This window comes from Mustela nigripes, chromosome 18 (genome assembly GCF_022355385.1).
Source record: "Mustela nigripes isolate SB6536 chromosome 18, MUSNIG.SB6536, whole genome shotgun sequence".
Classification (NCBI taxonomy): Eukaryota; Metazoa; Chordata; class Mammalia; order Carnivora; family Mustelidae; genus Mustela; species Mustela nigripes.
This window is the reverse complement of record NC_081574.1, coordinates 3,055,452-3,071,386: the sequence shown is the minus strand read 5'-3', so window position 1 is coordinate 3,071,386 and position 15,935 is coordinate 3,055,452. Positions and strand designations below refer to the sequence as shown.

The 15,935-nt window shown below is 41.4% G+C and overlaps 1 protein-coding gene across 1 annotated transcript in view; it reads left to right on the top strand.

The window, feature by feature from the left end:
* Positions 1 to 15,935, top strand: part of CSMD1 (CUB and Sushi multiple domains 1) — a 1,942,714-nt gene that overhangs the window by 1,275,948 nt on the left and 650,831 nt on the right. Inside the window, exon 7 of the mRNA XM_059384481.1 lies at positions 2,877 to 2,954. Within this exon, the coding sequence (XP_059240464.1) occupies positions 2,877 to 2,954 (78 nt within the window). The remainder of the gene's footprint in view (positions 1 to 2,876; positions 2,955 to 15,935) is intronic.

Below are 15,935 nucleotides of genomic sequence, written 5' to 3'. Positions count from 1 at the left end.
ACAATCGCTGCTGCCACCAGCACTGTGATGAGAGCAGGTGCCAGAGCTCGTTTTCCCGCCACACGGAGATTAGGATGAGCAGAAGGGCGGATGAGGAGGGAGCGGGCGGAGAAGACTGACTCCTGGTGCCTGCCACCCTATCTTACCTAGGCTTGTTGTGCATCTCAGCTTTGGTGAAAGCTGCCACCCCTCACTCTACCCATCTGATGGCAGCTTTGTCTTGTCCACTCCTAAATCCCAATCCTGGATCTGCTCAGTGGCCAGCACTCTGGTAATGGCTATCTCCGTTTCTTCCAAAGAAGCTTCCTGTGATTCCCTCCTCAGGGGAGGTGTTTGCAAAGGTGCCTTCTACCTAAAAAGGTGTTGTCAGTGCCAACATGGAGGAATTGTCTCCTCAAATGTAAAATCTTTCTTTTTAAGGGAGAGGTGGAAAATGATGGAGAATCAGCTTTTATCCCATTTCAGAAAGAAAAACAAAAAAGTAAAAGTATCCATAAACGATCCTTTTCCTTCAACTTTGGTGACACTCTGGTGATTCTGAAGCCCAAGGGCATGGCTGTCTTCCATGGTCAGCTTCCTTCCTGTTAGGGGACTTTACCTTCGTGCCTTCCACACTCAAGCTGGCCGAGCCCACGGGGGCTCTTGGGTCCTGAGTGAGAAGATCTGTATCCAAGTCACACATCTTCCCCCTGTACATGTTCTACAAATCTGTGAGCCTTGGTTTCCTGGCGTTCTAATATGAGTAAAGTTCTGCACAAGACATACCCGAGTTGTGGGAGAATTAAAAATCATAGCGTTTGAAGATGGTTCCCAAAATGTAAGCTGGCAGCTAATGTCCTTGTGAAGAGTGAGGTGAAAAGTGGGAGGTGGGACTCAGAAACAGAGCTGCAGAGACCTGATAGCCAGAAGGTTGGAAAATAGTGTGGCCAGATGGTGGCAGAGTGGAGAAGGAACAGAGGTTCATTGATATGAGCCACGGAAGGACAATCCCAGAGGATAATTCCTGGGGCCACAGCTAGGGCAAACATGTGACCCTGGAGATAGGAAAGTAATAGCAAACACCATCATAAACTGAGTCTACTATGTTCAGGGACATCTGTTACACTGAACATCTAAACCTTCCTGCACAGCATTAATAATTCTGCTTTTGATATCAGCATCCTATTGTATTAGGGATCTCCAGAGAATCAGAAGTAATAAGTTGCATGTAATTTTTTTTTTAATAAGAAACTGGACCTCAACAGTTATGGGAGCTGAGAAGTCCCAAGACCTGTACAATGAGTGGGTAAGCTAGGGAACCATGAGAGCTGATGGTGTAGTCCCTGTCCAAAGGCTGGTAGACTCAGGACCCAGGAAGAGCTGATGTTTCAGTTGGAATTTTAAGGTAGGAAAACAAAACAAAACAAAAAACTAATATCTCAAAATGAAGGCAGGTAAGCAAGAAGAATTATTTCGTATTCATGAGAATGTCAGCATTTTTTTCCATACAGACCTTCTACTGATTAGATGTAGAAGGAAGAACAATTTGCTCTACTCAGTTGAGTAAATTTTTAAAGATTATCTATCTATCTATCTATCTATCTAGAATGGCGGAAGCAGTGGAGGGAGAGAGAGAATCCCAAGCAGACTCCATGCTGAGCATAGAACCCAACATGGGGTTCAAAATCCCCTGACCCTAAGATCATGACCTGAGCTGAAATCAAAGTCAGACCCTTAACTGACTGAGACAACCATGTGTCCCAGTTGATCTAAATGTTAATCACATTCAAAAAAACCCTCCCACAGAAGCTCCCAGAATACTATTCATCAAGTATCTGGAAAGTCTGTAACCCAGTCAAGTCGACACATAAAGCTAACCATGGCACACCACGTTACAGATAGTTTAACAGACTCTGAGTAACTTATCCAGACCACATAGCTAACGAGTTGTTAGCAAAGATTCAAAGTCAGGTCTGCATGCTTTCAGGTACTCTAGGTCCAGGCTCATTTATGTAAACCATTACTGTTTAAACTAAATATTACATTTATTTATTATAAATATTATTAAACTATTAATTTAATTAAAAAGAATACAATTTTAATACTTACAACATTAAATTGTTTAAATTAAAATATTATTTTCTAGTTTCTTCATAAATGTCTCCTCACTTTTTTTTCCCCAGAAATGACCAGAAAATTAGAACTTCTTTAAATGTCTGATGTAGGATCTAGAATAATAAAGTTACTTAAATTTAAACCTGATAATTATGACTTTAGAAATCAATTTCATAGATGATTTTTAAAAAATATTATCTATAGGTAATAAGCATCTGGAAGGATTGGCATTCTTTTATTTAACATTTTATTGAATATTTTATCCCCAGCACTCAGAACATGCTTTCCCATGTTTCCTCCCCATCAATGCATATTTGCTAAACTTTTCATGGTCAGATAACTATGTGAATAAATAAATGAGCAACTTTCAATTGTGTCTACAAATTATCGTGAATATAGCAGATTTAGAAAGCTGCATAGTCACTGCACATACACTGAGAGAGCAATCCCCTTGAGTACCTGGAGAATGATCATGGTTTCTAGACTGGCCATTGCTACTGGTGAGTGACTTCAGATGGAGAAGTTACACTGTATCGCATATTATTTCTAGTTTCTGTCACTGCGGTTTCAAGATATGATCTTGCTGTTTGATAGCCTTGCATTAATTATTCACAAGCTCTTATACTTCATTTTCTTTGCATCATTAACCTCTTAGAACGTGTCCCATTTTCCAGAGCTTGGTAGGCAAGCAGTCACGACTGTAAATGCTGTGAGCATAAAGCACTACTTTATGGGATCTCTTTGAGTTGTACCTACTAATGGCTTTCTTTGATTTCTTTCAGTGAAAAAGGCAATTGAACTGAAGTCAAGAGGAGTCAAGATGATGCCCAGCAAGGACAGTAGCCATAAAAACTCTGTCTGTAAGTCCTCTTTCTTTTTACACGAGGCTTGATATGTCAATTGCGGTGAAACCGAGGAGAGAATGGATGGGTTCTGGAGAAGTAATTCTATAAACTGCTTTTCTCGCTTCATTCTTGCTACTTTTCTACCTCTGAAAGTATTTTCTGACAAAGAATATATGTTGGCTTCATGTTGTTGGGGAAGAATGTCATGTAGATACTCTCCTAAATGAATTTCCTAAATGTATCTCAAATCGATCTTTACTCTGTGTCCTCCTTAGTCACCGGGAGACTGGACCTTCGGATTTCTCCCTTAAGTGTCCCACTGGCAGGTGTTTTGATCCCGGTTTCCTTTTCCAGACCTGTAGATATCATACCCCACCCAGATTGGTGTGTGGGATACAGGAGGCTTGTCTTATCCTTTTCCTATTAAAATGTTCTGAGGAACTGGCCTGAAGAAAAAAATAGCTTCACTGCCAGAAATGCCCTCTCTCCTGCCACTGAAGGCAGAATTCCAAGCAATGCTTAGAGAACCCCCCTGACCCCACTTGGAAGCGTTTGCTGACACAGGCACAGCTAGCTTTTCCCTGGTTTTGTTCCCCTGGTGTCATGTTCCTACCTGTTACAGTCTTTGTTTGTCACAGTTTCACGGTGGGTTTACCTGTCCCACTAAATGCACATCAGCAGGCTCCATCAGCTGGTGCCCAAGTGGGTGTTTCTGGTGTGGTCCTTTCCCATGCGCCATGCTATTTTTAAGCTGTTCAAGCTGTTGGGTCGCCGTTTCTCTTCTTTCCGGTGACTTCTTTTGGTGTCCCTACTTACCCGCTCTCTTGGTGCTCCTTAGGGAATATTTGGGAACCATGCATCTTCTCTCTTTTCTCACTGCCTAACACTTAGTAGAAGCAGAAGGCTCAGGATGGACATCTGGAGTTCCTGCAGCTCAATTCACTCTATTTTTATCCTTATGATATATTGGGCTTCTGCAGCAAGTTTTATGCGTAAGAAATACTCCACAAAAACTAATAAACAAAAGTAAAAACAATATACATCATTTAAAAATTACGTTGTAGGTTGACCTATCTCTGCTTTCTTGATATCCCTATTCTATGGTGTCCTTCTCACTGTTTATGTAACAATGGTCCGTTGACTGTGTGATGGCCCTGTTCCCTGGCACTTGAAAAAGGCAAAGAAATAGACACAGACCCCCTGGGTTGTAGGTGTCGAATACTGGGCATGTCTTAGAACTTTTAGGTTATCATAGCAAAGTACCCTGGATTGAGTGGTTTAAATTTATTTCACATGGTTCTAGAGGCTGGGAAGTCTGAGATAAAGGCAGATTCAAGGTCGAGTGAGAACTTGCTTCCTGGTTCAGTGATGGCTGTCATCTCATTGTACCCTTGCATGGCAGAGGGAGAGAGCATCTCCTGTCTCTTTTTATAAGAGACATCATGAGAGCTCCAGCTCATAACTTACTTACCTCCCAAAGGCCCACCTCCAAAAGCCATCACAGCAAGGGTTAGGAATTCAATAAACAACTTTGAGAAGTGCAAAGATTCCGTCTGTCAGATGGTGGATTCCCTCAACGCTGACTAGCTCAGGCCCTAAGGTACCCACCTGCATCCCCCATCAATTTGTAAATATCTTCACTAGACTTTCTTTTTGATAATCATGGGTATCTCATGCAAATTAAATTGGACTAAATAAAAAGACGGAATCCAAACAAAGACAGAAAACAACTGGGGGCGGAGGAAGAAAGGAAGGGCTTTGATAGTAAAGTTTTAGTATTTTATATTGTTAGCTTCTAATTCCGGATGTTCAACAGGGTGGGGCTTGTGGTTCTTCTAGTAATTTTGAAATTTATTTCTTATAGTTGAACTCCTTACTAAAATGACCCACAGCGATGTAGAACCACATGGCAGGTGAACCCTCTAGCCAATCCATCTTAGGTCTGACATTGAGCTCACCTGCTAGAGCCACACTTAGGCAGAAGATTTCTTGGTAAGGAGAACATCTCTCATCCTTATCTGAACAGGACATGAAATGACCAATACCTGCTTACTCATTTGGTGCAAGAAAACATTCTGTCCTTTCTCCCAGCAGTATTCAACTTGTTTTTGATCAGACATGAGACTTAATTATTAGGAAAAACAAATGAGGATTGAACAACCTGAGGACCTTCTAATGTCAGTGATGTAATAAGTGATAAAATGTTATTTCCAGGGAAGGTGTGGCTGGAAAAACAAGGGACGTGTTTCCTAGAGAAATGGACGTGGGTTTTGAAGCTAGAGAGCCAGGATTCAGGGGTTGTAAATGCATGGAGGGTTGCTAAGTCCAGGTTTCATCATTTTGAAGTTAAGGCCATAATGACTTTTGTCCAGTAGATAAAGCAAGGTGTTTCTAGACTTTCCATTCCAGGGTATGGCACAGCAGGGGCATTCGCAGACCAAATCTATCACAAACTTTCCGTCTAGTAACGGAAAGAAGAGACAAATGTAAGTAGAAGGTTCATCCAGGAATTTACATGGCTTAGGGGGTCTTTTTCTACAGAGGAGGAGGTAATATTGAAACCACTGCACTTATTTCTGTGATCTTAGATAATAGTTTGGCCAATCATCAGAGGTGAGCCTACCACACAGAACTCTCCGGCATCCCTGCTTTATCCTGAGAGCTAGGTTCCATGTAGATCACAGCCTCCGAGGTTCTCAAAATTAAATCCAAGCATACAAGTATCTGTTGTACAACTTACACAGTTATCCTGACCTTGGTTCCTCCGTTGGAGAGTTTTGGTTAATGGATAACAAAATACCCATCACAGATGTTTAGCACAGGGTTCAACAGCCATGGCTCGCTCTTGTCCCTCCTCATCCTGTGCTGACCTCTGTTTTAGTGTTTCTCATTGTATTTTACATGTTTTGATGTTGTGCCTAAGTCTCTCTTCTTCATGAGACCCAGCACAGAGTAAGAGATGTGACAGCCATGCTTGCATGATGACTTTTTAAATTCCAGAATCTTGGATGGGGTGTGCTGTGCGTGCAGTGCTCACACGTGCTCACCTACGGATGCCAGACACGAACAGACACAGTGACAGTCGTCTGCTCATACACCCAGCTCATGTCCACAGCAAGGGGCTTGGGGCAGCTGAAGGAGAGCAGGAATGGGAGGCCTCCTCTTGCCTCCTTGAAAGTCCCTTCCACCTGGTTCTGCTCCAAGGTGCAAAGGCCCAAGGTCACATCTCTTCCCAGACATACTGACCCTACATGACCCTATCCCTCTGCATTAGGTGCTAATATTTTTTCCCCTTGTTGCTTCCAGCCTAAAGGCAGATAGTAGCCTAGCTCTTAGTTACACGGTTGCAAGGGACCATACTATGCCTGGTGGCATGTCTGGATCTACTCTGAGATAAACAGCCCCCTTGTAAGTACTCCTGCCTTATAGGATTCTTCTCTGGAGTGACTCCTGTTCCTTCAACATCTTCCTGTTGAAGATGATAGAAACTGCTCAAGATTCTGGTCAACCACAGAAAGCAAACCACCCAGAGATTCAGGTGTTTGAAAAGAAACAAAGGAACACAAACACCAGACAAGGCAAGGAGTCCTGCCTTCTGGCAACATCAATTCAAGTCTACCCAAGTGCCGGGAAGAGAGAGGCCCTGGGTATAGAAAAGGAAGGATGTGACAGACAACCTCAAGGGACTCATGGTTTGATGTCAGAAGGCTGGTGTCACAACAGCAGTGAGGTCATGGCGGTGCTGAGATGATGTCAGGCAGCATGCTTTCTAGCCAGAGCGGACCAGGGTTTTATACCTTGTACACTGAGAAAGTTTATGCCAATATTTAGTAGCTGGTATGTAAGTTCAGATAACCCATTTTCAAACGAAACAGATAACCCATCATTTCGTTTGAAAATAAACGGTATATATTCCTGGATACGTCACACAGTCCAGTTTCTGGCCTCTTAGCTCAACTCCTCCTGGGCCAGCATGCATTTCCTCCCTAGACCTGCCTGCATTATCCATTTGGTCCAAGACGAGATCCATGAGTGAAGAGTGGTCCTTAGGGAACCCCCCAGCTGCCCCCTTCACGGGGTCACGCACCGCACTTCCTCATCAATAGCCCAAACTAACATGCACTTAGCATGGATCTCCTCCTCAGAGGAAGAAAGGGAGAACACGTGAAAGGCTCATTTTCCCCGATGTGGAACGAAAGTCCTACACATTCTCTGTTCTACTCTTCTTGACGGAATTGAGTCTTCTGTGAATTTGGCTCCGGAATCCCTGTGTTGGTCAGTTTATTCCGCCAGCCTGGATCTCATGTACCAGTGAACCCTTAGTGATTCACCTTCATCCTTAACGTGCGCAGCTTCATCGCAGAGGCTGGGGTGATGGCACAAGCTATGGAGATGCCTCAGCCTCTGCATGATGAGGGCGATCGATTTCCTACATTACTCTTAGAATTAAATGACAGAGGAGTTTATTTTTTTTTTAATCAGGCTCATTTGTTATTGATGAATAATGTTTTCAGAAAATCTCCAAGATAATTTAGGTGCTAATTGTGGCTGTTGCTCTAAATTTCTAATTATTTTAAGCTTTGAAAAGATGGCAGCATAAATGGGGGCTTCTTCAGATGCAAAGAAGGGCGTCTCTAATACGCTCAGGGGGCGTCCTACCCGGTCTTGCTGGCTCTCCCTCAGCGAGGTGGGCTCGCCCTTACTCCGAGATTGGGTCCTCCGAGTAATTTAATAATCCAAGGGATTACTAAATCGCCACTGCCTATTTTTGAACGATGGTAAAGAGTAGACATTATTTTTTCTCCCTCTTCTCTTTCTTGGCTTTCTCCTCAGAAGAATACAGGTTTAGCAACCCCAAGTGTGAGAACCCTGAGGCTAGATGATCCGTTGGTACCCTTCTAACGCCAAAATATGACAATCTGCAGGAAGGAGGGTCAGCGGAAGCCTCGGTTCTTATTTTCAGCTAGAGATTGTTTTCCCCATGTACAGTCGAAGACAAGCGACTTTACAAATTCAACATCGATGTGTTGTAAGTCGCGCAGATGAATTGATGGCACATGCTGTGTATTGGCCTCTGCAGTCACAACTGTTCTCCCCAAGCAGGGCAGGACATTTTAGTGCAGAATCATTATTTAATGTAAAGTAGAATAAAACATTGTGGAGAAACTGAACACTGCTGTGCATTGTCTTACTAGCGCTTGGGTAAAAATAATACCAGAACATTATAAAATAAATGACCCTAGAATTCTTCTACATTTGACTATAAACCATTTATTTCATTGACTTTTTTTTTTTTGCTATGAACAATCAATATTTTTTCTACCCTGAGAAAAAAATACCTGAAGCAAAATAGTCCAAGTTGCCCAACAGACCGTCCCGCTAATGAAAAGCGATTGATTGAAGACTGTCTTCTGTGATGATGCTAGGTCCTTCCGTCTTTCTCTGGTTTTTCTTTGGTCTCAGAAATAATTATTTTGAAGGGCACATTTTAAAACTTGTGTGGCTCTGTTTTTAGAATGACACAGCTGACTGTATACAGCCGAAGATACAATCACAATTAGATAAAGTCCTAGTTACCTTTCTAACACCCTCTGACGGCTTCATCCATTTTCTAAAATACAGCGTCATAAATGATTTTCTATCTGCCTGGGATCATACTGCATTTATCCACTTATCGCTGTGATTGCTACATTCATAAACTTCATTTTTTGTTAAGTTTGGAAAATTTAAGAACATGTGGAATATGCTAATTATAGAATTCTCTTTAACTTACATTCAGATGTGCTAAAAAAAAAAAAAAGATTAATCTTATGCCTCGCACAGTTTCTGCTTTCTTGTCAGATTCTGCGCTAATAAGGTTATCACAAACAAAGGACTCGGTCCAAGAAGAGTCTCTCATATCAGCCTTTTCTGTAAATAGTGACTCATGGAAGTTAATGGAAAGAAAAATAGAAACCATTAATGGGGTTAAAACAAGAGGTTTTAAGAAAGGTCATGTGATCCTAATAACTATCACCTGGAAAGCAGTTCCTATATGATCCGCTTCCAGAAAGGAATGAGACCTGTTTGCTTTCTGATCCGGACTTCTCTCTGGGTTTCCAGACTCTGACATCCACCTGCTCACCCCACATTTTTATGCCCATATGTGATAGACATCTCTCCCTCTTACCAGATCGCTCCTTTTCCTCACCCAGGACCTGCAGCTGGTCCCAGTCCTCTCTCCAGGAGCCATCAAGCCTGACCTGTCCCAGCACACGACAGAGGTCAACCAGTTCTGTTTACCTCCCAGCTGCCATTGTCCCTGGCAGGCAGCACTGCGTGAACCGCGTCCAGCCTCCCTGTCTGCCTGTTCCCCCGTGGTCCCCTCCACGCCGTCACCAGAGTCATCCGGGAGAAACAGCAGCGTGTTCCGGTCATTCTGCTCTAAACCCTGCAGAGGTTTCCTTCACAGCCCCCGAAAATCCAAATTCTTTTGGAAGTCCCGCACGACCCCTTCCGTCCCTGCTCTATCGCCTCTTCTTGCCCTATCCCCTGGGTGGGAGGGGTTTTGTCAAGACCCGGACCCTCTTCCGCCTCTCTCTGTTCCTCTGCGTTTCCATTTGTCCTCCAGAGGCTCTTCCCTCCTTTCCTTCAGGTTGTTTCTCAAAGTTCACCTTCTGTGAAAGACTCTCACTGATCGTCCTAACTTGCACCTGCCTTGCCCACCCACCACTTCATCCGTCTTGTTTCTTGCTCTGGGTTTCTTGTCCCACTTACAAGGTGTCGTATCCACTGTGCGTATATACTTAGGCTGTGCAGGTATATTTAGTATGTACACTTGTGTGTATATGCACGTGCGTGCGCGCGCGCGCGTGTGAGAGAGAGAGAGTTCTTAGTTACTTCCTGTACCTCCACTCCCCCTACCAGGATATAAATTCCTTGAGGACAGTTTTTTTCTGCTTTCTTCACTGATATTTGCCAAGTACCTAGCAGAGTCATGGGCACAGAACAGTTGCTCAAAAGTTTTGTGCATTAAGCGACTGGGGTTCCTAGATAATGTGGTGGCCTGGAGCAGTGTGGCCGAGTGAGGCTCACATTTTTCTTCAGTTGTGTCTTGTATTTCCCATCTTATTCATGCCTTTGGTCATCTCTCATTGAGGAAAGACCAGAAGTGTAGAGCTGTTCAGAATATGTCCCTTCCCTAGAGGAAATTACAATCTACCGCTATTTCTAGTTAGGTAAGTATTTACCAAAAAAGGATTGTTGTAATACATGTAGCAACATTTATTGAGGTTTGAGTAAGGACAGAAATTTATTCCTTCCAAATAGTAGCAGATTGACCCATAAGAAAGGATCTGTAGAAAGAGAAGATGTAGAGCAGTATTCAACTAAGCAGGTGCTATGCCAACCAAGTCACCAGATCTTCTGTATCAGACCTCTCTCATGGCTGGGTCACTTGAATATCCCATTTATAGACATTTGCTTGGCCTTGGTCAAAAGAGGAGTATACTTATCATCAAAATAATATGCATTATATTAAAAAGACAAATAATTGAATGACACATCAATTAGAATAAAATTCTGTGTTCTTAGAACATGATACCTACTTCACATAAGGAAACATTAAAACCATGAGGAATTATTTTTTTTTTAAGTTTCTGTTATGAGTTGATAAGAGTGTGTAGCGAAATCTCACTGTCAGTCCAGATTTTGTGCTCTTAGAGGTCAGAAAGCCCTCTGTGATACATGGCTTTCCCTCCCTGCCACTACTGAATGGGTCTGCCCATCAGTGAATTACCGAGTGGGACATGCCTGCTTTGGGAGGGGTCATTTGAAGAATGGCGTGAAGGTCCTTTCTCCAGTGTGCTTGCCCACATCAGAGCCGGCGGGGGGGCTAGGACAGAGGGGGGGACGAGGGAAAGAGAGGGTGAGGCAATGAATAACATGGAATAGCCCACTGAACACAAGCTCTAAGAGAAGGCTACCCAGGGAACAGAATCATCCCTCATCCCTTAATCTTACATCTTACCAGCTGTCCAAGATGCTGTGTGCCTCCTACCCCTGAGATTTTGTCCTGGAATAATTTTCATCCGGCCGTGATTTCCCAGGTACCTGCATATGCTGCTGTTCTATTAATCCCCACAGGAATCATCTTCAAAAATTAACACAGTTTGCTTTACGCATTCTGCAAAAACCGTGTTTTGTTTCTTAATAATATTGTTGTAGTCACGACGCTTGTTATTAAATTGCCAGCAGTGGTACTCATCATTGGGTTTTGTTTTTAGGGGACCTTCTTGCGGTATTATTAATGGGTGATTTATTTGAATGGTAGTAGACTACAGTGATTTGTAATAGCGCTCCGGAAAAAAGCCATGCCTGTTATTCTCCATGCTGGATTTCTGGCACTAAGTGCTCTAGATCTTGCTTTGAAGCAGATTTTGACAGTAGGAAAAATAATAGCCCCATTAACCTCTAACAGTCGCATAAAGGTTTAATAAAACACAAGGGATAATTGCCCCAATCTACTTTGTTCTATCATAAAATGCAATAATATGGAGTTTTACAATTGTTAAAGATCCTTGTTTTCTCAACAAAGACCCATCCCCATATAGCATGAATATACTAGATTGCATAAATTGCTTCATAAATCAGGTAAGTAAATTATGCTTGCAGTTTCTAAATAGGCCTTTGTCACTGCAGGAGCTAAAATATCTTTCAAAACGTTATGGAAACTGTTGCAGCACAGGGAAGTGCTGTCTGGATACACGGGGAGGGATAGCATCGTTGGTAACTAGAAGCAGAAGTAGGTAGTTCATCAATGATTTAACACACCATTTACATATATAATTTCTTAAGTAACCAGAAAAAAACACCTATTAAAATATGTAAAACGAGATATAGCTTGATTGGATTATAGACGGTTAAATTGTAGTGTAACCCTAGTAGGAAGTAAAATCCTTTTTAAATAGTTGCAGCATCCAGTTATGGAGTGGAATTGATCAACTAAAGGGAAAAACCCACTTTGCGAGATGACCAGGAAACACGTTCTTTTACTGCGAAGGGTGAGCGGCAAATAGCCTACAGACCGTGGGAGGTTAGAAAGGACAGGGCGTCGGAGCGCTTCTGTCACTTATTTTCTGGAAGCCCGACATAGCACATGAGTTCTGTTCCGATTTTATGAAATGACCTAATCTTCCCGAAATAATTGGATGAAAAAAATTCTGAAGCTCTGGAGAATTGTGGGATTGTTGGTATTTCCAGTAGCGCTGGAAGGAATCACCATTTTGTTGTAATTAAATCACCTTATATGATCGAATGTTTGCCGGTGAGTAACTTTGTTCAGAAGCTCTAAGGATGAAACTACTTAATCGTGGTATTTTCTTTATAAATTCAACAAAGCCCTCCATTTTATACATAAGGAAACTGAGTCAGTGAAACACATTATTTAGCCTCACAGTAAAGACCGAGCTGGAATAGCATCAGGGGGAATTCAGAGAAAAGGGACATATCCCTTAAGCATCATCATTTTATCTAGATTGTATTTTAGAGGTACAAGGATAAAACTGAAAATATTTTCAGATAAAGTCCTCTAATTTGAGTGCTTATAAAATGACAAGATTGTAACTTTGAAATTGACTTCCAGTTTTCCAGGAGAAATAAGTTTGCCCAGACTTGATAACTTTGCCTCACAGGTGATAGATTTGGATAAATGAACTCATGTTGGACAAATGGTGATTAGGTTGATAATTTATGTTAACTTTTAGGAGAGCTATCAGTGTGTTCAGTAGGAAAATGTCAGAAGAAGCATGGGTGCTGTGTGTGTCTAGATTAAGGAAGAAGAGGGAACAACCCCTTTCTCCAGTTACTCAGTGAGAACCTATCCAGAGGACACTGGGGTTTTCAGATCCATGCCAAGGTCTGGTGAACTCATGTCCTATGTGCATCACAGGTGACCCTCCAAAGACTAGAATACCTGACATATGCCCTACACAGTGTCTTCCTAACATTTTACTTGTTGCCAATCTCTCTTTTTATCTGTTTGTTTGAAATGATGATAGATTCTGAGGAACTTGCAGTAAAGTCGACAAGGAGATCTTGTACCTTCTCTGTTGTCCTGGGTGGTGACATCTTTCCGAACTATCGCATAATATCAAAAACGGGATATTGATTTTGGAGAAACCCACAGAGCTTACTCTGTGTTACTTGCACTCATGTGTATGTGTGTGTGTGTAGCTTGTGTCACACGTGTGGGGTCTTGAAACCACTACCATAATCAAGATACAGAACTGCTTCCTCCCCACATGGCTCCCCAGTGCTACCCTCTGAACACAATTCCTTTCTTCTCCATCTCTCAGTCTGCTGTTGCAAGAACAACACATAAATGGGACCATTCAGTGTGTAACCACCTGTGATTGGCCTTTTCCCTCAGCACAACCTTCTTGCCATCCATCCGAGTGGCTGTGTGTTAAGTCTGTTCTTTTTCCTTGTTGTGAGGTGTCCCGTGGGCGATATGCCAGTTCGTTCAACCACTGTCCTGTTGAAAGATAGTGGGTTTGGTCCAGTTTGGGGCTATTAAGAATAGGCAGTAATGACACTGCGTGATGAATGGCTTCCACGTGAACATGGGTTTTATTTCTCTTGGATAAATACCAAGAAATGTAATTGCTGCCTAACATGATATGTGCATGTCTAGTTTTGTAAGAATCTGATATTTCCAGCGATTCTGTATCATTTTTCACCCTCACAGGCAAAGTTTGTACGATCAGTTTCTCAGCATCCACACCAGCACTTGATGTTATGACTTAAAAAAAAAAAATAGCCATTCTGATAAGTAGGTAGTGATGTCTCATTATGGCCTTAATTCGCATTTCCTCACGGCTAATGATGTCGAACATCATTCCGTGTGCTCGTTTGCCATCTGTACATCTCCAGTGAAATGTTTGCTCACATATTTTGCCCACTTTCTGTTTGGATTGTTTTTGTTTGTGTGTTTGTTTTTCCTGTTAAGTGTTGAGGGTTTGTTGTGCAGTCTAGATGCTCATCCCTTGTTGAAGTATAGTTTGCAAATCATTCCTCCCCATCTGGAAGTTATCTTTTCATTCTCTTCAAAGGGTCTTTTGCAAAACCAATCTCTCTCTCTGCCTTTTTAGCTATAGAATTCTATCTATAAATAAATAATTAATTAAATTGATTCTGCTTTCTGCAGTCACACATGGCATGGGCGGGAACAGCTGGCTGGTGGCTTCCCTAAAGAGGAAAGGTGTGAGGCCCATCCCCTGAGCCCCAGGACCTGCTTGGATCCCGCAGGCTGTTTGCAATATTAAGTCCTACATCCGAAATGCCCTAACTATAGAAGACAAAGAAACTGATACAATGTCCTCATTTGTAACCCCACAACTGGTGAGGTGTTTCCTTGGGGATTCAAACGAGCTATAAAAATCGTAAGAGAATTTAAATTGTAGAAATAAAGCTTAATTCAAATAATAAATAGTAAAACAAACATATTTTACAAATTCTTACTGATTTTTTCCCAGAATTCCTTATCTTTTATTTCTACTTCGACCATATATTCTTAGGTTTGAAATGGATAAATCTGTTTTCCTACTTACTCTGTTGTCTTGGCTGCAAAATGAAACAGCCTTAATATAAATCATCAAAGAAATATAACATTTAAAAAAAGAAATTTAACAATGATATTTTAACTTCAAAAGTATTTGCCATTTTTTATAAATCTACCCAAATTAATTATAATGATAATTGGATTAAATTAGAAAATTTAATCATGAAAAATGACTATATTTATTTGATACAGTACGTATTAGATTATATTATTGAGTTCAGTACATTTACATGATTTTTTATAAAGAAGACGCATATGGAAGGCACCTGGGTGGCTCAGCTGGTTAAGCATCTGCCTTTAGCCCATGTCTTAATTCCAGGGTCCTAGGATCGAGCCCCACATGGGGCTCCCCACTCAGTGTGGATCCTGCTTCTCCAACTGCCCTTCTCCCCTCTCATGCTCAGTCTCTCTTTCAAAATAAATAAATAAAATATTTTTAAAAAATGAAGCAGCATTTGGAGAGATGTGATACATGGAAGTTTAGGCCAGAGGAGAAAAATAAGGTGTACTTTAAGATGTGTATATGAAAATATATGACAAATCAAGGAGATAAGAAGCTAAGATTAACAAATTGGGTAATCTATAAAGTGCTTTACAGACAGGAAGCACCATATTTTGCAAGCCTTGTATGTTGCAATTATTATGAAAATATTTTTAGGATTTCAGTTTGCTTATTTAAATCGCCTGTTTTATAGTTTGATCTGTCAATCTGAAAGGCATATAAGATGGTACAAACCCTGTTACATCTGGACAGCATACTTTCCTTATGTACCTGGGGAATCATAGCTTTAAGTAAAAATTCAAGTATGATAATTAATATGTAGGAAACTTTCCAGACACCCCTCATGTCCCATGAAAATCTTTACAGCTTTCATTTTGTGCAAAGGTAGGCATGATAAGGATTTCACAAGACTTTGACTTTGGGAAAAATGATCCCATGTAGTTATTGTACTTTTCAGAAGGGCTGATTCACCTGTTACCCTTAAGGAGATGGAAGAGAATTGGGAGAATATGAAATGCATTCGGTAACTGTATCATGTAGTGAACGCAGTAGTAATTTCTGTGAAATGAAAAATTAATCCTATTATAAAAGGAAGAAGTATTTGCCGATGGATCTATAACCACATTCAGCTGGTCATGTTTGAATACGGTTAGAATAGCGCTTAGCTATCCACTCTCCCACCAGCCAACCAATGCGCCTTTTTACTTGCTTTCAGTCACAGTTCTCTAGTAGCCATATAAACACTATTTGTGACAGATTTGGACCCAATTCTTTTCATTACCAATTCTTTACATCACTATGGCTTGCTTAAACTTGCTTTAGTTGAATGAAAAGCTTCACTTCTGGTCTTTATTCACTTAAAAAAAAAATACAAACTAAAGCCTTTTCTTTTTTT